The sequence below is a fragment of the Xiphophorus maculatus genome, chromosome 9, assembly GCF_002775205.1.
Source record: "Xiphophorus maculatus strain JP 163 A chromosome 9, X_maculatus-5.0-male, whole genome shotgun sequence".
NCBI classification, from domain to species: domain Eukaryota; kingdom Metazoa; phylum Chordata; class Actinopteri; order Cyprinodontiformes; family Poeciliidae; genus Xiphophorus; species Xiphophorus maculatus.
This window is the reverse complement of record NC_036451.1, coordinates 16103836-16130766: the sequence shown is the minus strand read 5'-3', so window position 1 is coordinate 16130766 and position 26931 is coordinate 16103836. Positions and strand designations below refer to the sequence as shown.

At 38.3% G+C, this 26931-nt stretch overlaps 3 protein-coding genes across 3 annotated transcripts in view; 1 reads left to right on the top strand and 2 right to left on the bottom strand.

Moving 5' to 3' along the window:
- The first annotated feature begins 915 nt into the window (after nt 1-915).
- On the top strand, nt 916-7325 carry dnttip2 (deoxynucleotidyltransferase terminal interacting protein 2). Its single transcript, XM_005806368.3, has 7 exons — nt 916-1044; nt 2529-4372; nt 5367-5505; nt 5696-5791; nt 5900-6064; nt 6189-6298; nt 6998-7325. The coding sequence occupies exons 1-7, from the start codon at nt 970-972 to the stop codon at nt 7089-7091; spliced, it is 2523 nt and encodes an 840-aa protein (XP_005806425.2). The 5' UTR covers nt 916-969; the 3' UTR covers nt 7092-7325.
- Nucleotides 7326-7517: 192 nt separating this feature from the next.
- spata6 (spermatogenesis associated 6) lies at nt 7518-23969 on the bottom strand. Its single transcript, XM_014471526.2, has 12 exons — nt 23827-23969; nt 22731-22868; nt 21950-21998; nt 21797-21838; nt 21541-21665; nt 20167-20247; nt 16304-16424; nt 15998-16215; nt 12751-12838; nt 12149-12189; nt 10833-11014; nt 7518-8361 (listed from the first exon to the last, which is right to left on the bottom strand). Exons 1-12 carry the CDS (start codon nt 23908-23910, stop codon nt 8256-8258), a joined length of 1275 nt encoding a protein of 424 aa, XP_014327012.1. The 5' UTR covers nt 23911-23969; the 3' UTR covers nt 7518-8255.
- A 528-nt stretch (nt 23970-24497) lies between these two features.
- agbl4 (ATP/GTP binding protein like 4) overlaps nt 24498-26931 on the bottom strand; it is a 303108-nt gene continuing 300674 nt past the window's right edge. The window contains exons 12-13 of the mRNA XM_023339872.1: nt 26008-26101; nt 24498-25920 (exon numbers count right to left, since the gene is read on the bottom strand). Coding sequence (XP_023195640.1) covers nt 25812-25920; nt 26008-26101 — 203 coding nt within the window. The 3' untranslated portion in view covers nt 24498-25811. The remainder of the gene's footprint in view (nt 25921-26007; nt 26102-26931) is intronic.

Genomic DNA, 26931 nt, shown 5'->3' with positions numbered 1-26931 from the left:
TTGTTTCCAACAATAACAAGTTGTATAATAAATTATTTAAAGGTGTGTTAAAACATTGACACTACTCCCAAGGCTCCTACACAGTGTGGTGGTGTGTCCTTCCTATTAACCTTCTTAATTTCCTTCATTCCTGGAATCCTTCTTTGTCTCTTTGTTTTTATGTTTACATATTTGTGTCCAGCCTTCTTTTTTTCTGCTTCTGTAATTTTCTTACTGTCTTTCCTTCTTTCCATGTTTTTGCTTCCCCCTCTTTTTTAAGTTTGTGTCCCTGTCGTTATTTTTATTTACTACTTCTCTTCCTTTTTTTAAGTGTTCCCTTGATTATTTTTAGGCAATTGAATAAATCCTTTTTTCTTTTCTTTCTTCAGGAGCTACATTTCTCCCTTCTTTCCTCTTATTCTCCATCTTTACTAATTTATTTTCCTCCTTGTTTTGTCCTTTTGATTCTTCCATCCACTTGTCCTAAATTTTTTTATTATGTACTTCACTTCTTTTCTGCCTTTTCTTGTGTCCTAATTTTCTTCCTTCCTTTCTCTGCTACTCACAGGTTCAGTATTTTGAGTGCCTTTGCTTTGAACACATCTTCACATAAATGTATTATTAGTATATTTAAGTTTTAAAAAAGACCTGGGAAATCCGAATATAAGTTTTGTTCATGCCTCACTTTTTAAGTATTTTTATTTAAACTTGGCATTGTGTTGCTGGCAGAAAAACATTCAAACTTCAGCAGAATAATAAACAATTTAATATGATTATCAAGTGGATTTACAAGACATCAAGAGTTTGTACATTATAAAGCCAGATTTTCCAAAAGTAAACCAGAGTCCTATAACAATACGAATACTGGATTGTTGAACAGAGGAAAACAAAAACTGATGCGTTTGTCTACTAGGCCTGTTGCTTTTCTCCGCGCATCGATTACTCAGGTCTGGCCCGGACCGGAAGTGAAAGTAGAATATCGCGTCCAAGATGGTGGCCACCAGAAGAGGAGCATACGCGGACTCTGCCCCTAAAAGAGCGGAGGAAAAGCAGTCAGTTGTCCAGGTGCGTACAGTAGATATGTGTGTGCAAGGCTGGGAACTGGTAGAGGCCCTGTGGATGTTTGATCGGTGGTGATGTAAAGCAGTCACGTGGCTGCCGGCGTCCTCGCGTGTGTGGCTCCGCCGAAGCCTCACGTGGAGCGATAGGAGGTGATCTGTCTGAGTTTACAAACATTTTTACAACAGAAGTTGTTGGAAACCAAACAGCAAAGGTGGTAAAACCCATTCAGATTGACGATTCATGTGAAGAGTTTGTCTCGGAAAATAATTAAAGCTGCTCCTCTGATTACCTGCCTTGTAGATTATTTCATCCTCACTATTTTACCCCAGTTTGCAGCATACATGCCTCCCACTGAGCTATAAACGAGTTACAAGTACCAAGTGAGGATCTCCTGCAGTATTAGGGGAAAAACTTTATAAAGAAACGTACAAATTTGTTTTGTCAACAAGTGATGGACACATTTATTGAGAGCGAGAGAGCCCAGGCGATGGTGTTGAAGGTTTGTTTAAAATCAAAGTCAGTTTGTTCATATTTTTCTTTCAGCTTAAAATTTTAGTTTGACTCTAATTAGTAAATTGACAACCTTCCTTTCTCCTATCCTCCATTTTTTCTTATTTATTTTTACCTTCCTTTTCTTGCATCCATCTTACCTTATTGCTTTCTTTCCTTCTTTCCCTTCTTGCTTTTATCAATAAAACACAGAGAAGTCTAGAAAGCTTAACTTGGAAAAAGTCTGCAATATGTACAAGAAAGAAGGTATAGAAACCTTGTTTTCAGGTTTACCTTCTCTCTGCTGGACAACTGTTAAATCCCCACAAGTCTCATTTCATGAGAAACTATATTTTGAGATTAATTTGCTGTTAACAAAAATCATTTATATTGATAGAACTAATTCTGTGGAATTTGTAAGTGTGTAATGTGTAAGATTTAGGGCTGAAATGATTAACCGGATGAATTGGGACTAATGGATTATTGAAATAATAATCAACTAATGCAGTAATCAATTAGTCTGTTACTGGAGTGTATACTTAAAAAAGACAATTTGCCGAAAAGGTCTTACTCAGAACAGTAATTGGGCCAAACCTGTAAGAAAAATTATCTACATTTTGCATTTACAATAAAAACACAAAACTCCTCCTCAAGCGGTGTAGTTTTAGTTTCACCGAGTTCAAATTTTTTAAAGGAATCTTGGTTATGTCTATTTTCTTATTTGAAAAAGAAGTTGAATTGTTTTTATTTTGCATCTATTAATGTGTTTCTAATATTGTGTAAAAAAAAAAAGGTTTAAGTGGTTCAATCTGTAGAATGTGCCAATTGTTTTATCAAATTAATCGTCAAAATTATGGATTATAAAAATAATCGCTTGTTCCAGTCCTATTAAGATACGAGTATAACTCTGAGTGGCATAGTTTTCAATGATAATCTAATTTATTGCAATATACTTGTAAACCATGTTTGCTATGAGCTGTTTTTCTTGTGCTCAACAGGCCACGCCCTCAACCGCCCGAAGAACCAGGAGGGCTCAGCAGGAGGAATGCCAGCAGACCCTCACAGAGACCTCCAGCCAGCTGGAGAAGAACAAAGGAGAATCCTTAGATACTCCTGCCACCTCCAACAAGAGGAGAGGCACCAGAGCCTCCAGATTCCACAGCCCAGAGAAGCCCTGCACTCCAGTGGGCTCCGATCATGAAGAGGAGACGTCTGACGTGGAGTCCCTCTGCTCTGCGCTGTCGGACTCCGAGCCGCCAGTAACGCTGACCAGAGCGAGGACGAGAGCGCTCCTTGAGAAGGATCAGGACCATGAGACGTCCGAGGTGGAGTCGAGCTCGTCTGCTGTGTCTGCAGCCAGACCTGGACTTGGCAGCAGACGGAGCACAAGAAGAAAGCCGGCTCAGACGTCTGGCTCGGCGAAAGCAGCAGACGGCAAAGAGGAAACGGCACCGGGAGCCGAGTCCGGATCTCAGAGAGTTACAAGAAGTCAGAGGAAATCTGCTCACACCCGATCATCTACAAGGCGACACATCGAAGACTCCGAGCTCTCAGAGGCCGAGAGCGGCACATCCAGCATCTCAGGACGAAGGCTCAGGAGGCAACTCCGTCCTATTCCCATCCACCTGGACGAGCTGTCCGAAAGCTCCCAGTCCCCCACCAGGACGACTCGACGAAGCAAACCAACAAGAGGGAAAGCAGCTTTGACTGGGAACGAAGATAAGAAATTATATTGCGACTCTGACGGGTTTGAGTCTGGGCCCACCTACAGTCTGAGCACCAGAACCCAGTCTGCTGTGTCTAAATCCACTGTGGATTCAGAATCTGAGGAGGTGGAAGCAAATTCATCAGCGGGAAGCAGAGAGTCCAGCAGTCGGAGAGCTCCAACATCCAGACAGTCCACAAAGCCCAGCAGCGTCGTTTTAGAAAAAAGTGAAGAAGCAGCTGAAGAGGAGAGCTTGTTGAATGATTCTAAGTTGGAAAGCACCGTGATTGGAGAGGATACAGACTGCACTCTGGTAGAGGAAGAAACGATCCAAACATCTGGAGAACAGGAAAGCTTGGAGTTCACCTCCAGTGGAGCTGATGAGGAGAAAGCAGAAAAGGAGAAAATGGATCCATCAGAAGATGTGGAGCTCCCAGGGTCAGTGTGTGATGAGAGTGAGCCTGCAGTGATCACCAAAGACCTGCAGGAGGAGCTGTCCCATGAAAGCAAAGCTGGAGAGGCCTCAGAGATGGAGAAGATGGAGGAAACGGTACCACCATCAGAGCCAGAGCAGAGTCTTCAGTCTGCTCCAGTAATAAGAGAAATGGACTCTGACATGGCAGAGAGGGAGGAGAAGCAGGAAGCTGCAGGGATCCATCCCACCCCGGCAGACGAGCCTCTGAAGGAGGAAACCAAGCCCAGTGAGGAGGAAAAACTGGAGGTCCAGGTGACGGCGAGCCAGAAGGCAAAGGTCACGGTAGAGTCTGACTCGGAGCAGAAATCTAAGGACATTGTTGTCCAGAAAAAGAAAACAATCAGCCTGCTAGACAGCAGCGATGACGAAGATGACTTTGATGACGAAGACGAGGACCTGATGTCTGATGAAGACGATTCGGGGAGCAGAGAGGAAAGACGAAGAGAGCCTTCCAACATGTCCGAGGCAGCCTCGACGTCCGCAGTGGAGGGTCTGTTTATGATCGACACTCGACCCGGACAAGATGCTGACCAGCAGTACTTCAGAGAGGAAGAGGACGCTGTGGATAAAGGAGCTGAATCTGAAGAGTTCATCGACGAAGAGGGGGACGAGGATGAAGACGAGGATTCAAAAGTCTTGTTCTCCAGCAGAAGCTCTCAGTTGTAAGTGTAACAGATTATTCCAGTTTGAAGGCAGAGGTGAAGAAAAAGATCACCTTCATCTTTTTTGATGTTTTCTGTGTTGCACAGAGTCAAAACCGTCCCAAGGCTCAATGAAGGAAGGGGGTGGGACTTCAGGCAGTCATTATAGATTATAGATTTTAATTTTACTCGCATCCAACCACAAAAAAAAAAATTCTAATTCTGACTTCAGGCAACATGGAAAAATATAACTTAGAGTTAACGTAATACCTTTTTATAGGCTTTAGAAATTCAAAATGTACAAATTATGGAGTCTTTAATGAGCGTAAAGATCAGAATACCTCTAAGTCTTAACTTAAGAAAAGCTACACTAAGCAGGGTGCAAAGATACAGTAGGGTGTTTGAATGTGTGCATGTTTGAGAATGTGGCTCTAGCTTAAAGCACTTTGAATGGTCATGATGACTAAAAGGTCCATTTACCCACTGATGCCAGAGGAAACATTTTAAAGACTATTACTAGCAGTTTTTGTAATATATTAACTCACATCTCATTTCTATCACTTTTAAATTCATTTTCTACTTCAAAATTGTCAAATACTGTTTTTCATCTGAGTTGCAATATGCCCCTGTTGTTGTTTCGAAAGCTTCATACCTGGATACTCGGGTCCCGGTAGATAATAGACCAGCAGCTACCAATAAACGTGGAGGTTATGGTTAATTATCCAAGTTTTAGGGAATGCTTACCTCACTTTTTGCTACTCATCCTTGCAAGAGTGGTTTATGCTATAGAGATTTCTACTGAATTGTAGCAACACTTACCTGTCACTGTGAAAGGTGCTTCATTCAGAGCAACCTGCTCACTTGATTATATGTTTGGGGAGTTTATTATTTTCTTAAATGGATTGGTCATGTAAAGGACTGCAGAGCCTCCTGGTTACATCACAGCCGTACGGCGGTGAGGAATGAGACGTGGTTGCTCCTCTTGAGGAATTTTCTTTATGCCTATTAATTTCAGGACAGAGATGTCCAGCCGTATTGACCCCGGCATCAGGGTGAAGGAGCTCGGGGGTTTATACATCAGTTTCGATGGCAGCAAATCAAAACCCGTCTCCAGCTTGCTGCAAAAACTGAAGGAAAAGAAGAGCGTGGGTGAGGTAAATTACTGATTGATTTTTCTTACTCTGTTTCTCTGAAGGTGAGCTGAGGTGCAGAATGAATAATGAACGTCATATTTATTCAGATAATGTTTATAGTTTCTGTCCAAGTTTTTGGACTTTGACCCGTTTTACTCTGAGTTGTTTTTAGAGACGTGTTCAGGATGGCAGTTTCTGTGCTTCTCCACAGGTGATGAAGAAGAGCGTGATCGGCCCGGACTTTGAGAAGAAGGATGCAGTGCCTCCCTACAGTGAATCTAAACAAGCCTTAAAGTTGAAACACAGAGTAAGTTTTAAAAAGTTAGCCCTCAGTTTGAACAATTTAAGCATTTTTGAAGTCTGGTAAGCTCTCCATCAATGAAGCTTGTTTTGAACCGATCATTTATTTTTTTAGGCAGAGAGGGCAAAATCAACGGGAGACGGTTGGTTTGGTATGAAAGCTCCAGAGGTTACCCAGGAGCTGAAAGGGGACCTTCAGGTCCTGAAGATGAGAGGCTCCCTGGATCCCAAGAGGTTCTACAAGAAGAACGACAGAGATGGCTTCCCCAAATATTTCCAGGTCATTGTTAACTGCCGTCTCAGATCCCTCACAAAAATGCACAGACTTTCTTTCAAGTAGTTGTTCTACAATGTCACAATCTGTGGTGATAAGAGTTTTTAATCTCATTCTACATGTCTGACAGGTGGGCACCGTGGTGGACAGCCCCGTTGATTTCTATCATTCCCGTATTCCCAAGAAAGAGAGGAAGAGAACCATGGTGGAGGAGCTGCTGCATGATGCCGAGTTCAGGCAGTAAGTTAAACTCACGAAGGAATAAACTTCAATGTTACACTTGACTTCTTTTTCTTGTTTTGACAATGTACCCTGTGGAAAAAAAAAAAAACCCTAGTCTTTTATTGCGGAGGTAAAATCTCAGAGTAAACTTTTGAAAATGTGTTGGGGAAAAAAATCTCATGTTCAACAGAAATGCACTGCTCCCGGTCAGAAACAACCAATCAGAGCTGGGCTCCAGGTCAGTGTGGGGAACCAGCTGTAGCATACAGAGAGCAAGAGGGAGGCCATGACCAGCGTGTACACATGTGTGATTGACAGTGTTAGATCCTCCTCCTGTCTCTTATTGGTTGTTTCTGAACAAGTGGTGTATTTCCACAGATTGCAGCTGGACCACAGGGAGAAAACAAAGGAGCACAACTTTTTGTTCCCCACAGATTATATGTCTCATAACTAATTTGAAATGAGTTAGTTCATTCCGAATTAGGCCTCTAATTCGGAATGAACTAATTGATCCTAATTTGGTCAATTTGATTGGAATGATGAATTTAAACTCCAATTCAGACCCTCATTCTATCACTCCTTCCAATTTTCTCCAAAAACATTCTGCTTACAGCATTCACACTTCATTTTCACAAGAAATGCCCATTTTTCTAGATTTTATTGTTTCAGACTTTTAAAAACAGAAACATGAAATGCAGTTTTCTTTTCTCGATGCAGAAAGAATAAAAGGAAGTACCAGCAGATTATAGCAGAGAGAGCAGCACAACGAGCTGGGAAGAGGAGCCAGAAGAAGAAATTACATAAGAAGTGAAGAAGTCGTGAACTCTGACCCTGAGGGGCTTTTCCATGAACACTGATATCATCGAGGAGTGTGAGACAAGTGTATCGACAGTGAAACACTAATCCTCACTGAGTCCTGATCTGACGATTTCATAACTCTGTACAGTGATTAATAAATACTGCTTCTGTTTGCTACTAGTTGGCTTTTTAATGAAATCTGAACCAGTTTTAGAGTGTCTTCCTAAAAATAAAATGATTTCATTGTGACCATCTTTGGTGTGATTCTGAAGATTGTAGAGTTAAAGTTTAAAATGCATACATTTTGTTCAACTATGATAATATCGGGAGTGCAGAATAAAAGTTACATTGATGTGACAAAGGAAAAACTCAGCTTGACCTTTTATGGAGATTGTTAGGTAGCATAATTTTGAACTTAAGCAGACATGCAGAAAACGGTTGCTTCTCTATTATCTAGTGTTGAAGTTACAAGAGTTCATAATAGAGCTATAATTTGATTTGCTGTGGCAAATACTGTACCTTTACATACTATCCCATAGCAGAAGGATGTTCTGTAAAGCTTTGTCAATGATGAAGACATTTCCATGTAATACTCTGAAGCTGCTATGTTTGCATTTCAGTCGTGTCTCAGTCTCTTTGTGTCCTTCATTCAGGATTACTTTTGTTCCTTTTCTCTCGCTCAAATCTCTAGTCTGTTTTTGTATGGGCTTGCAGCAGTGGCTCTTGGCTACCTTCATCCTTATCTTTTGTGCTATAAGAGGCGAGCCCTCGACAGATGCAGCTTACATCCTCCGCGTCTCCTTCCCACACACGCAAAATGGGGCTTCTGTAAACCCGAGCCAGAGTTTAATAAACGGCTCTGTTTGGCTCAAACATCCAGTGGAGCCGAGAAGATGGGTAGGTGGGAAAAGAAACGGCCTTCACACGCTCTAGATGTTTGAAAATGTTAAATATAATAAAGGGAATACTTTACGTGCGTGGGATGGTTTGACTCTTCACTTTTAGGTTTGATTTCTATTAAAATAGTGCAAGTTGGAATCTGACATGTTAGAAAACCTTACTGTTATATATATATATATATAGCTCTGCTGTCCATTGACATACAATTTAGTGGAAAAACACTGGATGCATTAGAATTAACATTTAGGTTTTGCTGTATAAACACTCATGCGGTGGATTAAAAGTTACAGCTCCCTCTATACTCATAGGTGACGCTGTGCGTCTGCAGAATCTTCTGGATCCGGTTGTGGATCTGTTCCCCATAGGATGGACGAGCCTGAAGTCTGAGGAAGACAAAAAACAAAAACATTTAGTCAGTCTTTCATTGGGCGAGATTCACGGTATGCACACATACCCTAGTGAGACGAATTAGCCTGACAGTCATGTTTGTGGGACTACAGAAGAAAACCAGAGTGCCGAGGGAGAGAACCATGCATGCACAGCCACTCGGATTGGATCAGGCCTGATTCAACCCAACTGAGACAGTGAGGCCATCAGTGTTTTAAATGTCGTTCTGGGTTCTTTAAAATCCTAGATGGGTGCAGAGGTACAGCTGTCACAGGTTCGAGTCCCACCTGTTGACCTCCTCCTCTCACAGCCCACTTTCCCATCTACTCACTGTCAAATAAAGAGCCAAAAAAATCCTTTCAAAATATTTTTAAAAAACCCTCCTAGATGCTCTGGACACTCATTATTTACCGCTCGTATTTTCTCCATTTCTGGGGAACGACTCACTTTGTTATCCACAGACAAAGTGAACTTGAATTCCCAAAGCTGTAGAAATGGGTTTGTGACCCTTTCCAGACTGAGAAGATGTCAGTGACTGTGTTTCTCATCTGATCTTGACATGTTTTTTAGATCAGGACACAATGTTTTATTGAGTATCTTTTTGTTTTTTAATTGACTGAAAACACCCTCTTGTTTTTTTTTTCTTTTTTCTTAGGTTATCTTTGTCTGACAGCAACATTTGTTTGGCTATATGAACACTTAGGCATGATAAAATAGACTCTAACAAAAAAACAAAAAATCAAGAAAGCTAAAGGGTAAAAACATTTTTTGTTTCTTTTTTCCTTTTTGAATAGAATATCAAAAGATATATTAAAATTTACCGAGATTCTTTAAAAATTATATTAATATTATGATATATATTTTGGTAATGTAAGTTGCGTCCACTAGTCTGTGCTCCAACCAAAGATAAGACATGAGCGATGATGTTGAAATCACAACCTGACACTTCAGTTCTTTACTAGCAATTAAACATTCTCTAAACAACCATTATGATTTTTTCTTGTGAAATAACTCAGTTTCTTTGTTATTTTAACAAAGTAACTAATACTAATGACCAACAGTGTATGGTATTTAAAGCAATAATTTATCTTTACCATTGCTTTACAAATAAATATTTTCTACAGTAAGTTAAGACACAAAAGATTGGACTGATAAAAACAAATCCTCCTGTATTGCCTCTCATTCACGTCCATTTGTTGGTACTGGAGGGGTGATAAGTGACAGATTGACTCGGGTCTCGTCCTCGCTGGTAGTGTTTGAACAGGAGCTTTTCATCTGTAATCAGATAAACTCGGTACCTGCATCAAAAAGTCATCAAGGACAAATCATCCCGAGACATGAATAGACTGAGACTCAGAGGCTTAGGGGGCAGAAAGCTGCCACTGGCATCTGTCATTTTCTTTATAGATCATAGATTGGTGAAGAAGACGTGCCCCCTTCACTGTCAGAGGGAATCTACAAAGGCCAAGTCTAATCTCCCACCCAGCGAATCCTGCCGCGTTTCCAGATGAGAGAAAAGTATTCTTCATTTCCTGCAATTTACTTTGCAGTTTAAGATTGTCTATTGATTTTAATGTTTACTTATGGACTGAGCAAAGCGGAGCAAACAAACAAAACGGGATGTCGGTCGCATCGGCGCGCTCGGCTCACATCTCCTGTGATTGATGACAAGGTCTCACTGAACGTATTAAAGTGTGCATCGGGTCAAATGCATCAGTCTCAAGCAGAAACACAAATCAATACCATTTCCTCTTTGTTTTCCCTTCTTGCTGCCTCCTTCTTCAGTAATGACCAAACATGACAAGACATCAGCTTCTGTAATTTAAAAGGTGGAGGAGAATTCAACCCTCCCGTCGAGTGTGATCAAAATTAAAGATTAGATATGTATGTACACACACACGCACATGCGCACACACAGCCACAGATTTGCCCGGCAGCAGCGTATCCAGACACCTCCTGGGATTTCCATATATTTGCTGTACACGGTAATTGGGAACTCATACAGGTGCCTGTTTTGCTTTCGAGATCTTTTGGGCAAACACAAACGATGCGCACAGATGGAGCTCGACAAATTCAGGGTAAACATCAGGAAAAAATGAGGATTGTTGTCGCTCCAGCTTCAGTGTGACAATGAGGACGGTCTGCAGCAAACAGCGTCGGCGTTTAAATGAAATATTTTTTTCATATCTAACACGTAGAAATAAAAGTTAGATATAAATATTATGTTCCTTCTTGAATTTGATTAGATTTTTTTTCAATTTATTGTAGATTAAACTTAAATCTCCAACATTTTCCAAACTCCCTAAGAATGTTTTGATAATTAGTAACGCAGACTAATCTCTGCCAGCAGCTTCTGGTCACTGAAATTGTTTTAAGACTGAACCAAAGATAGTTTCATCTTGAGACACTTTCCAGGTTTAAAAAGTTGTAATAAAACGTAAAAACCCTGTGAGGAGAAGGGATTTACCGGTCTTTGAGGAAGCAGCTGCTGACATTCAGAAGCCTCCCTGATTCTGACACTGCCAGGCCGGAGCAAGCTGAGACGGACCGGGTCCGCCGCAGCTCGGTCCAGCCTGGGCCTTTGATCTCGGGTTCATGTCGGGAACGTGTCTCCGGAGACGCCTGGAGCCTCGCTGGAGCCGATTCTATCTAGAAAAAGTAATAAAATAATAAAAATTAAAAATTGCCACTCAAGTTGTGAGCCGTGTTCACCTTGAAACTTTTAAACAAACTAATGTAAGCAATTGAGGAATTTATGCACAATCTATTTTATACATATTTTAGCTCTAGTCCTAAAGCGCACTTTAATACAAAGAACTTATCTGTATTCCCAGGTTGTCATTATTGATAATAGTGTATATAATGTTTGCGACTACGTCTCTAAAATCTATTCAAACATCTTGAACTACATATTTTGTCAGGTTAAAAACACAATCTATTGTATTAAGATTTTACGCAGTAGAACATAAATTCTGTTCATAACTGAGGTGTCAGGAATAGGGCTGTAGCGATACACTAATCTCATACAATACGATACACGATATTCTGCTCACAGTACGATATATGTTACAATATTCAGCAAACGATACGATTCAATACATTTTTAAGATTTTCTGAAAGATTTTAGAGGGACAGAGTAATTTTGGTGACATTGTGTCACTGTTCCATATACTTGGATTGATTTAATTGAACTGATGGTGTAATACTGGTGTAATAAATGTTGTGTTTGTTATACATTTGCTTTATTTAAATGTCAATTATGTGGCTTTTTGTATTTGGTTATGCACAAAATGAATCTTTTTTGTCTTACTCACTTAGATAAGGTAACTTATCTATTTCATTATTTAATTAATTGTAACTGGTTGCTTCATTACATTTTTAATGTACAAGTGCAACTGGGTAAAAAATGTCATCTGTGATAACTGTCATTTAATTCATGTGGGTTTGACATAAAACTCAAAGTAGGAAATAATTTATTGATACTCGCGGATGAAAAATCGGTACTTTCTGAGGAAAGAAATATCGATATTTATTGTAGAATTGATAAAATTATACAGCCCTAGTCAGGAAGTGGGAGAACCTGCTTTTTAAAAATGGTTTAAAAGTATGTATCCAGCCCCATTTAATCTGATATCCCTACAAAAATCCTTTAGACATAAACTAATACAAAAAAAGAATAGTGTTTCATCTGTGTCTCAACCATGACGGGGCACATTCATTCATTCATTCATTCATTAAACTTTGGCATGGCGTCCCAATTTCAAAGATAATAATCAGACTTACTTGCTCTGTCCTCTGTCTGTAGCTTCCATAGAGAGAAGCGTCTACAGAAAGACAAAGTAAAACTTAGAAGTGCAGCATGACGTTATAAAAGGATCCAATCACATCCATGTATTGTATAACAGTAAACAATAAAATGAGACAGTTAATTTTCAACAGAATATTATTAACATGTATGAAAGAGATAGAACATAAACTAATGCTATGATCTAAAGTGCTGAGTCTGAGGAAAACAGCAGCCTGCTGGGAAGCCACAACCCTGTTTGCCTGATGAGAAATCACTAGTTAGTTTTTAACCCAAGATATTTTGAGCTAAATGTTGCTTTAAAGCCTTCAATATTCCTATAATATAAATCAGAGTATCAATATAAGAAGATTAAAACCTATCATAAATATATTTTACAGTGATAATGAGGGTGTCTAAATGGGGGGGAATAACTTAAATGTCTAAAATCAGAAAGTACACAATCTGAAAATATTCAGTTTGTTTTTCTATCTGACACCTGTAAACATAAACTTAAAAATTTGTTATTAACCAAAGGTTGCAAAGTAATAAATGTGTAATAGTTTGCCTAGAGAAGTTTTTGCAGTAATATGAGGCCTACCTATGTGATCAGCTGAGAAACTGGCGGTATGTCGATGCATGCTGCGGTCCGGTGTTCCCATCCCAGTGGGATCACTGTGACGAGGGACCTGGAACATAACAGGATAAGAGGATAATTTATGTTTACTATGAAACACTTCAACATGTTTTCTTTAATCTGTCTCACAAAACTCTGAATGCTAAAAAAATGACTTCCTCCTGCTGCACTGTGGAAACACAAAAGACAAATGAAGTAGATTAATCACATTTCCACATTGTTTCGAATGAAGCAAAACCATTTTTTAACCTCCTTTCCACTTTTTGGAAGCAAATTGCATTCTGCGTTAACACTTTGACTTTCCTCGGCACACGGGAAGCATTTGGAGCTCTGAAACTCGCGCTGATTATTCTCTTCTCACAAAGCTGGACTACTTCATGAGGTGTTCATTTGTTAATTGCGGCCTGACACTCAATTAATGGGGTTAATTATAGGAAGAGGATCACCCCCCAGGAAATGCGGAGGCAGAAAAGCATGCTCCTGCCTCAGATAAAACAACAGTAATCATCAAGTGAGTTTCATTAATGAGTCTCACCAAAAACACAAACCAGCATCTAATAATCTGATCTGTTAACAGTGTGCAAGATGCCTCCGACAGTAATATAGAAACTCTTCCTTTTGTGAAGAGTATTTTCTTGAAACATGTGACTTTAATCAAATTGTTGTTCTTTAAAAAAAATCTGAATGTTAGCTTTTAAATCATGTCCAGGTACCTCAGTGTGGACAAATAGTCAAAATCCATTCATGATGTCAAAATCCATTAAAAGCTAAGATAAAAAGATTAACATAGCCTTATTACTACATCCTTAACTTAATCTGCTTGCATGATTAAGTGAAATTTGGGGAAGCTCCCACTGAGGTGTGACCCGCAGCAACTCAGGCTCTTATTAATCTTCTAAACCGTGTGCTTAGGACACGTCTACTGCTGGATTATTAAACACAGAGAACTGTGATTAAGTTATTAGCTGTCTTTAATTCTAAGATTTTTAAAAACCAAGTTAGATGAAGGAATGAAAGGTACTGAATTGGGTCCCATAAGACCTTGACTTCACAAGCTTGATGCTGCTTTTATGGGCTTTACTACATGTTGTTTCTGTTTTAATTATGTTTTTAGGAAAACTTAACTTTTTATATTTTATGTTCATCATCATACAAATAGTTTTGCTGTATGTGATCAATTAAAGGGATCCTAGCATAGACCCAGAATATCCTAGAGAGACTTTTCATCTTGTAATTTCAGACTCGAAAAAAATGGAGGTAGGACAGACAAAAAAGATAAACAGGGGAAGATGCAGTTTAATGTAGAATTAAAAGTACAAAAGAAAGAAAGACAGGAAGAAACAAAGAAAAACAAAGAAAGAAAAAAGAAAGAGACAAAAAAACAAGGAGGGAAAGAAATAAGGGTGCAAGAAAGAGAAAAAGTAAAGCAACGAGTAAAGGGCAATATTTGTTCTCTCTCCCAGGGCTCTAAGAACAGGAAGAGATCATTCTGTTCTTTCAGCTTGTTCTTGACACTTCAGCTGGGCAAAACCTTTATTTTTTACTCTTGTTTGGTGTTTGACAACTATAATCTACAAAAGGTACAGAGGGAGGGACCTATCAGGACTTATTATGCACCTTTGTTTGGGAGAAGCAGGAAATGTTTTGATTATAACAAACTTTGTACTTGTCCTTACCACCTCAGGTAAAAAACTGCTTTTTAGTCCTATTTTTACTTTTATGGCTGTGGTTGCGCTGTGTTATTTTTCTTTCTTTATTATCCGTATTGTACTTTAATTGGGTTTTTATATGTGTAATTTTGATTTGTAGTTGTCAATGTGCTGCTGCCAGTCTTGACCAGGTCTCTCTTAAAAAATATCTGTTTTATCTCAATGAGAATCACCTAGTTAAATACTGTAAAGGTTGCATACAGGCATAGAAGCAGAAGAAAAAGAAGGATATGATAACACAAAGAAGGGAAGAGAATGAGGTCAGAAAGGATCAAAAAGAGGAGATTTGGGACACAATGATGGAAAGACAGAGAGAAGGGAGGTAGAATGCATTTTCAGAGCAATAGCAAAAATGAGATAGAAGTAGGGAAAGTTAAGAGCATAATGAAGAAAAGAAAAAAGGAAGGAGATGACGAATGGAGGAAAAAGGACACAAGCAGAAAAGGAAGAGAGAAAAGAAAATTGGAAGATCAGAAGGAGCATAATAAGGGTGGAAGGAGGAGCAAAAAGTATACAAGGAATGAAAAAAGGACACAAGGCAGAGAGAAGGGACAGAGGAAACAATACAAGAAAAAAAAGAAAATGAAAACATAAAGATAATGGGATCTAGAATAGTAGGTACATTTTCCCTACCTAAAAAAAACACCTAAACACAGTTCTATTAAACGTATAGTTCATATATTGTTAAACTTTAAAATCTAAAGAGTTTTTCTGAAATCCCACAAAATATTTGAACAATCATACATTAATGAAACTTACATCTAAAATTAGAGCATAGAAAATGATTCATCAAACAACCCAGTTTGACAGATGAACACGTCTACAGACACAGTCACTAAATTTCCATCTGGATCCTGGAAAACAATAAATTTGGTGTCTTTGTACTGTGAATATGATTCATTGATTATTTCATTCATTAACTCACACATTATGTTTTTATTATTGCAAATAGTATTAGATTAGTAATTAGTTTATAATTTCTTTACTTATTACAGACAGCCAGTGTTATTAGTTTTACTTATTACATAAAAATATCTTTTTGGGCTTTTCTTATTCTGCAAACCAGAGTAATAATAAATTGCCATTATAATAATAAATTAAAATGCCAGTTTAAAATATTAAGCACTGCAGACAGAAAAGCCATCCAAAAAAAATGGGCCTAATATAAACTATAGATACAGAAGATTGGGATGAAATTGCTCACAACGGTTTTGCTGTGGGAACAAAATAAAATCCACTTCTTACTGAGAAAATTTGAGGAAATCCAGAAGAGGCGGAAATTATACATTATGACAAAACTGCATGTTTTTGCTCAGGTACTCCAATTTTTATATTTTCTGAGCACACACTGGTCTGTTCAATTGTTTTGGTTCTACATGCACAGATCAATTGAACAGAATCACGCTGTGAATTTTACTGCCTGTTTGGTAAATACTGCATCCATGTGATTTAAAAGAAATCGGAAAAAAAGGAAGAAGAAAACACACAAAACTAACACAAACCAAGAAGGGCGGCTGCTTCTCCGTTGACTTGCGAAAGAGGTGAGGCCCAAGGCGGAGGTGGCTCATCCGCTGCCTGCTCTCCTCGGTCAGCTCACACATCCTGCGGTGCGTGTAAGGAGACAGAGTTCGTGACCTGGAGGAAACTGTAGGCCGTCGGTATCCAACGTCCTCAGAAGCTCCCTGTTTCCTGTCCTTCTTGTTTGTTTGAGGACTAGAGTCTGATGGGGAGGCAAAGGGAGAACGTCTAGACGTTGATGTCAAGAGGACAGTTGGTGACCACGGCCTTGACGCTCAGCTTTTTCTCACCGTCTTTGGCCACAACGCGGTCTGGATCAACATCATATGCTTTCCTTTGTGGTGAAAACTTCCCTGTTGATCTTTGCGGAGATGGGGTTACACACGGCCTCAAAGGAGAAACACGACAGGTCTGTTTTTGGCAACCGAGAGTGAGAGAGAAGGCTGTTAACTTTCTTTTAACATGTTGACACACTCGTCTAAATGTTAATGTAACGCACAACATCTGAGCAAGTTCAAAGTTCTCTGAAGACCATAATTTATTCCTTTTTATGACAACATCCCCCACTTTAGCCATTAAGGCCGTTGCTCTCAGTCTTGACAGACTTGCTCTCGCTGGACAAAACCATTAAACCATTAGCTAAATGATTCCACTTAAGTGTTATAAGAAAACAGCTCTGGCAGACCACACTGCCATGGAGACAACCTCTGCAGAATTACTCCAATAACTCTAATGGCCACTAACATCATTCTCTAAAGCAATATCTCACTTCCTGCAGGTAATGCCAACCAGGGATAAATAAGTTAAGATAAAATGTTAATTGCATTTGATGGCCATCTCTTAGACTAATATGATAAAGAGACATTGGCTGGCTGTAAAACAAAGATAATCTAAATGCTAATTAGAAAAATCACAGCACATTGGAACTATTTTTAAGAGAAACCAAACGATGAATAAATCATCATCAAAGCTGCCATTTGACAATAATCTGATATAATGGAATTAGGACATATGCCCCCGTCCCTGAGTCCCCCACATCTGTGACTCCTATCTGTTTTTCCGTTGCTGGACAGACACCGAAAGAGAGTTATTTTTCCAGTCCCCAGCTCCGAACAGAAGGCTTGGCTAATGTGATTAGCTGTGATTTTCACCACAGGTTTTTAGAGGATAAAGACATCATTCGACAGAGCTTGGCATGTTGATAAATAACAGGGAGGTTAACGTCTACAGCTATCCTCGAAGCTCTGTGAAGCTGCTTCTGTCTCAGTGTTAATCCTTATATCATGTTTAAAGCCCCACAATCACAGAGCAAACATGGAAGTAGGAAGCGGTGATCATTTGAAAATGACAACTTCTGGGAGAAAAGACAAAACTGAGCAGAACTCTGCCTGACTGAAAGGAGCTCATATTTAAAGAGGACAAATGGGCGTTGGTTGTTATTCATAACCCGGGGGGAAAGGAAGTTGTGTATTGCATATTAAAAGTTCCTATACAAAGTAAAATATAAATGCAAAGTTATTCAGTAATACTTTAGGTTTTAGGGGGGGACAATGACTGTGGTTTCTGTCATTTTGATGAAAATAATTATACAAATAGTCTGACTAGTCTTCTTAATCTTACAACAACCGTGACCATATCTAAAATGACTTTTTATAAATCAATTCAAATTCAAAAACTAAGGTCAATTTCCAGGCAGAAGGGACGGTATTCCACACTAACAGCTTTGGGGTCATAGTTCAAGTATTATTTAGGCTTTTGGGATGCTAGTCAGCGCCTCCTAGTGGTAAAACAATACTTGTTGCCACTGTTGCACATAAGAACTGTCTGAAAGTGAGAACTAAACTCCTTCCAGCTGCACAGGATCCCAACCTGTTGGTCGAAGCATAAATAAATCAAGCCCATTTTTGATGCATTAGGTGAAATCGTGTCCATGAACTGCAGTAATTTCCAACCCCCGTTTTTAAAGTGTGTGCATTGATATTAAGGATATAAGATGTATAGTGTGCTGTTACACAAGGACAGACTGGTTTACTATCTCATTTTTCTTTTTCCTCTACTTAAAGATTATCATAGCATCTTGGACTGAAAGTTTAAAGCTCACTAGACAGTTTAAGAGCAACCCCAGAGGTTAAAAATGAGCTGAATTGATCAAAAAATAGGTCAAGTGGCCGTTGCGTTGGAGCCATAGCAAGTATTTGACACTTTGACATGAGTGAAAATTCATCAGAAAAAAACAGAATCTCTGCAAAGTATAATAATAAATATTTTTATTGTTATCTCAAATTTCTTCCTCTCTGCAAATATTTATGCAAGGCATGTCTCTTAATGTCATTGTAATGCAAGGCAGATACATTTTCCCTAGACCAAATAATGTACTCAAAGGCACATTTCTTTTACATTTCAATGTAATACTATGCTGTTGCAATAAAAGATACATTTATTTTAAGTTAATTTCATGGACGAAAGTAGATACGGAAAATGCCTGAAAAGGACATACTGTACATGTCCATGGTAAATTTGTTATTCCACTAAAATCTGCTTAGTGGATTGTGATTTTATTGAGTTTATACTCAAATCTTTTGGGGGATTCTTTTTAAATAACATTTTGGGAAAAATTCACCTACTTTATTCATATATACTCAGCAATAATTTAGCCCAAAATTTTGATTCACATACACCTTGATTATAGCAAATTAGTGGTAATTCAGCTATCGTAGAGAAGGAAAAAAAGACTATAAACCGTTGATACAAAAGAATCACATCAAAAGATGGCACTGTTATTTTGAAGTTAAAATGTTGGTAACGATTGTGTTCATACTGACGGGTACCGAGGTTTTGTGGGAGACGCCTTCCTCCTGAAGCTGTGTTAGTAAACAACATGGCTTGTCAGCAGGGGAGACATGTAGTCAGGAAAATGCCTATGCTGAGAAGCCATTAGGAGAGAAAACGGTGAAATCCTACTGTCTGACAGCCACAGCGGTGCTCTGATCCAGGCATCACCCCGAGGGGCCGCTGCACAACACTGTGACAATCTGCTTCGCTGTCACTGACATCCCATTCAAACTAATAGTTTAGCTTAGGTGACTGCACCTGGGAGATGCATGGTAGTCTGTTTGGCACAACATGCCAACCACTGTGTGAAAGATCATATGCTGCAAAGAGATTCTGACAAATTTACATTCATGCTGATTTTAACTCTTCTTGGGTCCCTTTGAATGAGATCAACTGTGCTCAAACAACATGACTGATGTAAAACAAACTGTACAACAGATTATCATTAATATTAGTTACTTCATCAATTACTGTCATGATGGATAGATTCTCTACTGGGTTTAGACAAATTTGCTTGCTAATCAAGCACCAAAAGTACCGACTGTTTGGAGAGGAACCAAGTTCTGTGAGAATAATGGAGTTATAATCTCTGTACAAGGTTTTCAAGAGAGAAAAGTTTGAAGTGCTCTTAAATTTTCTGCCACACAACATCGCTGAGTTTAGACAATGGACCAACAGTAGAAGAGTACATGACTCCCTAAATCATCACAGACAAGAAATCTCAAAATAGGCCTCGACTTTGATTCTGTGAATTTTAGATATACATAAATGAGATATACCTGTAAATTATTCTTGTGCAATTTTTAAATAACCTGAGAAAAAACATTTTAGCTGTAAACCATTACCCAAATGAACTGATTATCAAGTTATACTCTAACTGTTGAATTTTTGAAGTTTACTTTATTGAGGAAAACCAGAAAAATGAAGGAGAGGGATAAAAATCATAACAGAAAAAAATATGAGAAAGGATAACATGATTATCTGGACATGAAGACTTCCAAAATGAAAATGGAAAGTGATATTGTGTGAAAACTTAGGAACATGAGAGAGAAGCCTCCGTATCAGCACCACTGATCTGCCTCCCCATAATTACATTCACAAAGAGGGAACAAACACCCTCGAAATGCTGCTCATATGGACAGTCGTCATAGCAACAACAGAGGCTGGGTATGTTTAGTGAAAACAGACAAATGTGATGGCGAGCGACACCACTCATTATGGTCTTCTATAGATCAAGCTTTAGCACTCAGGACATGTGGGATCATATATTTATGCCAAGAGCAAACAAACACACAAAGACGTATCAAACAGAAACACTTACAGGTGAAGGAACCCAGCTGTCTCTCCAATCACTCTCCTCTATGACTGACACTGTCGCAAACTCCACTTTCGGGGAGATTCCCTGGCAAGAGACGAACAACAGAGAAAACAACACCTTTAAGAGCGAGAGGAAGACAAAAGGACACATAAAAGCTCTGCAAGGGACACCAATTTACGAGCACAAATCTTCACTCTGTTCCTGAGTCAAGGAAAACAACAAACAGCAGAAACACAGAAAGGCTCCAGTGATGTTTAAATAATATGCCACTTTTTGGAGAGACATCTAAATTGCTATGTAGGCCTCAAACACAAACACATAAAAGCACTGGTGAGGGGAACAGTGTTTAAAGACATTTAAATATGCCAGTTGGTGCCGTGGAGGACAAGGGGAATGATGGGAAAACAAACAGCAGTCAGGGAAAGATGAAGGCATGAAAGCAGGAGGTGCAAAGAAGGGAAAAACATTAAATAAATGCACGTTTTAAACATTTTTTTTCTGATAGAATTAACTCCTTTTCAAGAAAATCTTATCTTTTCTAAACACTTTATCAAAGACAAAGTGCTGCTTTTGATTTTAACTGCCTGTTCCAATCACAGCTGTACAGATGTCAGAGCCACTGAGAAAAGAAGTAACAAATATTACTTCACATATAAATGTCTTGGTCCTGATGGTTGTAGATGTCATGGGGATTTAAATAAGGTGCAAATCAAATGATTTTTTCCTTTCTTGACTGGTGTAAAGGTGTGCAGTTTAAATCTATTGGCTTTGTAAACAGAAAAAGAGTAAAAGCAAAATCTTGCAGCCATGTAGTTGAATTTGCAAAAACACATCTGTTCTTTTTTCATGTGACCCTGTCCTAAATATTTCTTATTGCAAACGAGAAGCAACAGCAAAAAAACAGAACAAATTTTCAACCTTCAACTTCCTTGACATCCTGACTTGTACTTCCAGAGTATTCAGTCCCTCCTTATCCAATTTTAAAGAATGTTAGTGATGAATTTATGGCTGATATTTTGACAGCGGTCAGCATTTAAGATGCAGAAAAAACCACAACGTCAAAGAAGATGGCTGTAAACTAATACATGGAATGTGAGGTTTTCTTGGACAGACGTTTTCCTTTTTTCACAATAGTATTCCTCTGAAAGATTTCAAGAAATAATTTTAAAGAAGTTTATATGCAGATGGAGCTCTTACTCAATTCATCTGATCACAAGAAAGAAGAAACAAAGTTCCTTGATGAAAGATATTGCTTCCAATACTATCCATAGTATAACATGTTTTATATGAACACAGAAATAAACTGCATTAAGTCTGACCTATACAAAACTAATCCCGTAAAAACATTACACAAATGAAAAAACATGACCAACTCACAGGATACAAGGAGGTTCTTTTCATCATCATATCTCTTTTTGCAGATCCTTCACTGGAAACTATACTGGGACCCGGATACAGGAAACTTCTGCTGCATTCTTCCGCTGTGGCAAGAATATCCCCCTCTGAAAGCAATGCACGGTAACAGAAACACATACGGTTACATTAAATTCACATTAAAAGGTCCTTTTTCACAGTGCAATGACTTGATATAGTCGAGCTTAACGTGCCCATATGGCATCATCAGAAAGCATACCTGGAGGGACCAACTGAATCAGCTCAAAAACTGTGGTGTCAGCTGAGGAGGAGGAAAGCATAAACAGTCTGTAATGATTGCTATCTCAGCTAATAGCAAAGAACAAAATCTAGGACTAGGAGATGAGCAAGCAGATCCCAGATGGCCATTTACCTTCGAGGAGGTCAGCTACATCAGCAGGGTCAAAAATGCCAGAGAAAGTCTGGTAAAACAGAGAGAGAGCAAACAAAACAAATCGATAATCATAATAAGATTAGGCTGACAGGCCAGAATTTACCTCTGCCATTCTCCTCAGGAGAGCAAACAGGCTAACTTATCAGGAACTGTCATTTCAGTCAAACTGAAATGATGCTGGTGAGAATATCAAGAATGTATTCGAAAAAACTTTAGCCTCTCACCTGCAAACTACAATGTGCATAATGTGAATTTTAAGTAACTGACAAAAAACAAAGCAGTGCATCATTTTGGAGGGGAAAGAAAGAATAACAATGGTATAACATGTTTTATATAAGCCCAGGGTTTTGTTTAGTCATCATAATCTATGCCACAGATTATGATTATTCAAATTTGTATTTGAAAAAAAAAAAGCAAAAAAAAAAACAAAACTTGAAAATCTTTCTGCTTCATAATTATGAAATACTTTGTCTTGGTCACATGAAATTACAATAATGCACTTTGAAGTTTATGGTGATGTGCAAAATTGTGAAAAGTTTGAGAGGTATGAATAAAAAGCTGAGAAAGGTTTCAGAGAGAAGAACAACGGTTTAAATGAACAACGGTTTAAATGAGTTGTTCATAATGACCCAATGCAGATAAAAGTCAATACACGACGAAGTTCTCCAGCAGTTGTAACACAAGCCACTCGTTCTAATAATAAACAGCTGTAGACAGACGGAAACAGAGTGTAGCAAGCAGTTTGTTGTTTTATTCTCACCTTGACAAAAACCATTCTGTGATTGAACACTAGAGGGAAAACAGGAGGCAAACATGGGGTCTTCCTGTACTGGCCCATAATACGCACACTGATGTAGATGCCATACTTTTTTTTAAGGAGGACTCCTGGGCATGTAACCTGCAAACAAACAGTATATCATGTCACTAAGCCCACAAATTAGTTAAATATAGCAACAATTCATAAATTTGCAGTCACAGTTTTACGTTTAGATTACATCTGGCATTATTAGAAGTATAATTAATAGTATAACAAATTGCTCATGTTTTTGATTTAACTTTCAAAATACCTTTTTTAAAATTTGCAACTTAAGTGAACATCTATTGGTAGGTGGCAGATATCTGATCCCAATTGGCATAAGTCAAAGACAAATATAAGTCAAAGACAAATATGTCACAAAGGACAGACATATTTGGCATTCTGAAGTAAATAATCTCCTGTAAATCCAGTTGGTAATTTTTATTTGCTTTATAAATGTAGGTTTCCTACACATTCATTATGGCACAATTTAGTCTGCACTTGAAATCAAAAGTTGCATGTGTGTATGTCATAGTATAAACAAAACAATTCAATGCAGTTACCATCAATATTTTGACAGTGGCCAGATTGTAAAACGGATCCTGCAAAACATTAGGCTGTAAGGAGGATGGAGGAATAAATAGAACACATTTTCAGACTAACACTGTAAAAACCACTTAGAATGAATAGCTGGACTTAAAAATGTAAAATAAACCACACAAACAAGTGATCTAATTACAAAGCACCACTCTGTTTAAACATTTAACTGTTAAAAAAAAAATTCACAGAAATCTTACACACACAAAAAAAAAACTTTCACGAAGTTTCAGTTCTAGGTTTTTATAAACTCTTCTATGTCATGTCTTAAAATATTTGTACGTAACACTGTTGAATTTTGTAAAACACGAACAGCACTGCGTGACTAAGGTAAACATAAAAGCATATCTTCAACACTGTTGAGAAAACAGGGTGTAAACTTGCTAGCTAGCTTACGTTCCTAAACCTCCAGCAACAAGTCCGCTTCCGGGGTTTTGTGACGACGCGTGAAGGACACACTTACTCTCTCAATGTCCAGATACACTGTACATCGGAGGGAATTGTTCTGTTTTTTGTGAGAGTTGACCATCTTCTCCGTTGCTACCATTTATCTGCCCCCTCCAAAGTTCGTTGTCATAACAGCAACAACCACAGAGCGGATGTGGGGTCACGTGACCACAAAGTAGCAAATCAGAACACTTTGTTTGCTTTCTCAAATAATCACTGAACTTGTCTCCCGGTGTAACAGCTGGGATTGGCACCGAATATCCTAGTAATCAGTCATCTCTATGCGGCCTTATTAGGGTGTCTTGTCTTCACCAACAATAAAGTAAAACTCAATCTAATACCAGCTTGAAATAAAAAAAAAAAAACGAGGAGGAAGTCAAATGATGACAAAAATGATCGTGCATCTGCACCATACGTTTTGGATATCCGCAAAAGTTTAATATCCTTTATTCATATTTGCGAGTCAAACAGATGCATATTCATAGTTCTATTTAAAAATCAGCGAACAGCTAAAGTGTTTATGTCCCTTGAACTTCACATTTTGTCACTTAAATTTACAACCACAATCTGCAATGCGTTTTTCTGGATTGGAAGTGAGACAAAGGAGTGCACATTGGAAAAATGGGAGGAATATATATATATATATATATATATACTTTTCAAAAATTTGAAAAGTGTGGCCTGTATTTGCTCCCTTGCCCTAAACAAAATAATGCAACCAACCTTTGTTTATTGTGATTTCATAAATCCAGCTGTTCTCTGGTTATCCAAGATGCTTGTTAGAGAAGATTAGAGAACAAACACCATAAAGACTCAAACTAATACCAACTGTGGAGGTGCATTGTTTATAAAACAATATTCCCAGCTCACAATCAGTTGTGCAGTTCAACATAAAATGGAGTATGGCACAAATGTAAGCCGTCTGAGATGTAGTAAAGCACTGCATAAACTGAGAACACAGACAATCAGTGAAGTGGAAAGTCATGTCACTCATCTTTGTGACAAATTCCTCAAATTTCTTCTTTATGAAAAAGCGGCAAGAAAAAAGTCATTGCTAAAGGAAAACAAAACAAAAAAGTGTCATTTGCAACACAAGCCTTGCAGAGAGCACAGCAAACGGCTGGAAGAGGGAGTTTTTGTCAGATGTGATTAAAACATATGTTTTACACTTCACAATCATGTACTTGTACTAATGTTGTCATTCCAACACAACCCTGGTTAAATACAGTGGAGTTTATGGTTGGAACAAGATGGAATGCAACAAAACTTGAAATGGTGTTAATATTTTTCATCATTAAGACATATATGGCTCTAAGTATTTTACAATGCATGCCCAAGGGTTTAGAATCATGAATATAGAGAACACATTCATGTACATTGTTTCAGTCTACATTAATCATGGAACAACAGGCTTTGCAGTTCTGCTACAAAACTACATCAAGCAGACCAGATGTATGAAGTGGTTAAATATTTAATGAATAATAATAGTAACAAAAGACATAACACTGTCTGGGGAATAAATTAAACAAATCAATTGTAACATCAACACATATTTTCAGTACAACATAAAGCTGCCAGATGAAGGCCTTCAAATTAATTTAAATTAATAATCCTCCCCCCAAACACCTACATACACTATGTGTTTTATAAGAGGCACACATATACAAAAAGGTGGTTTGAATGTCAAGCATGTCACTGTTATAGATCTTTTCATACAAGTCTTTGTGATCAGGGAAACAAGAGCTTTTGTGCATGAAATTTACTTGTTGTCTGTTAGTCTGTGTGTGTGTGTTTGTTTTTTTCCAACAGTCTAAAAACAAAAACATGCGCTAGGCTAACTTGAGATTCATATGCTGACGTGAAATGTGTGGGAAAATATTTAGTGTTAGATTGGTAACTGGTCCCAGTGTTCTGGAGACCCTAAAAAAATACATGTTTGGATCGACAGGATGGAGTCTGATCCTCCTGCTTTATATTTAATATATGCTCCACCTAGGTCTACTAGTGTCCGAAAATTTGGTTCTTCTCCTTTTTGCCGTCGCCTGAGTCTCTGATGGCACCAGTGCTGCTCAAAATCTTGCTTTTGCCCGTCTGGGAAATCCCATCAGTGCTGCAGATAGAAACATATCAACAAAGTTGTGGTATTTAATTCAGAAAACAGCAAAACAAAAACCAAAAAATTGCAATAAAGTTTTACCAGTGTATATTAGTAGGTCTGTTGTCCTTGGTGAGGTTGTTAAGCTTGTAATAATCCAGGAAGGTTCGAGCCACATTCCTACCCAGCTTCATATCTAAGGATAGGGAATTAAGGCTTATTCTGCTTCTGAAACTGAAGATTACACACATGGCCAAATGGAAAATGTGGTGAAAATATATGGCTAAATAAATAAATAAATAAAAAATCAAACAATAAGATCTAAAATACCATGCAAGGTAAAAACAAAAAGTCTCTAGCTGTGAACCCTCAAAGAACCTTGTCTTGACTAATTCAGCTGGCATCCCCTATCAAACGAAACCTTTTAGCATATTGTAGTTGAGTGTTGCAATTTTTATAATTTGTAGCTCTCTCTTTGTTTCCCTGACTGCTCTTGGCAGGACTGGAGGCAGCTGTTTTACTTAAAAAGCTTCACAGCAATATCTCCTGGAGATTAAACATCAGCTGGCAAATATTTCAAAGAAAAAAAAAACCCTCTCTTATCCCCCAGGAAGAGCAAAATGGCTGGCTTTAAACTGTACTCCACATGTGCTTTATTTCAGAAGGACAAGTCAGAATGCTCTGGGGCTCCAGGCCAATTCATCCCTTCACTATTTATTACTTATAGGTGGCTGCCATTTATTCACTGACTACTTCTAAAACGATTTTGAACTCATGCACTAAAACATCAAGACAGTGCATCTAAATAGTTTTCAACTGTACACTGAAGAAAGGCAAGACTTTTTCTCTGATTGGTGACAAAGCAAAGCTGGTCGTCTCATTAAGGCAGGAAGCAAAATGAAACTGATCAAATCAACTGGCTGCAGAGTTTAAAATTCACACAAAACGTCAGGAACGGACCTATAGCACTTAGATTCAAGATATTATTTTGTACTTCCAAAAAATTGTAAAATACACCTGGAGTTG

Excerpts from the sequence above, each read along its gene's own strand:
- dnttip2 (XM_005806368.3), top strand. The coding sequence starts at position 970 with ATGGTGGCCACCAGAAGAGGAGCATACGCGGACTCTGCCCCTAAAAGA. Across the intron at positions 1,045-2,528 it reads AAAAGCAGTCAGTTGTCCAG|GCCACGCCCTCAACCGCCCG; the intron begins GTGCGTACAGTA and ends TGTGCTCAACAG. Across the intron at positions 5,792-5,899 it reads CCTTAAAGTTGAAACACAGA|GCAGAGAGGGCAAAATCAAC; the intron begins GTAAGTTTTAAA and ends TTATTTTTTTAG.
- spata6 (XM_014471526.2), bottom strand. The coding sequence starts at position 23,910 with ATGGTAGCAACGGAGAAGATGGTCAACTCTCACAAAAAACAGAACAAT. Across the intron at positions 20,248-21,540 it reads AAAGAACCTCCTTGTATCCT|GGAATCTCCCCGAAAGTGGA; the intron begins GTGAGTTGGTCA and ends GTCTCTTGCCAG. Across the intron at positions 16,216-16,303 it reads CCGCGTTGTGGCCAAAGACG|ACTCTAGTCCTCAAACAAAC; the intron begins GTGAGAAAAAGC and ends CCTCCCCATCAG.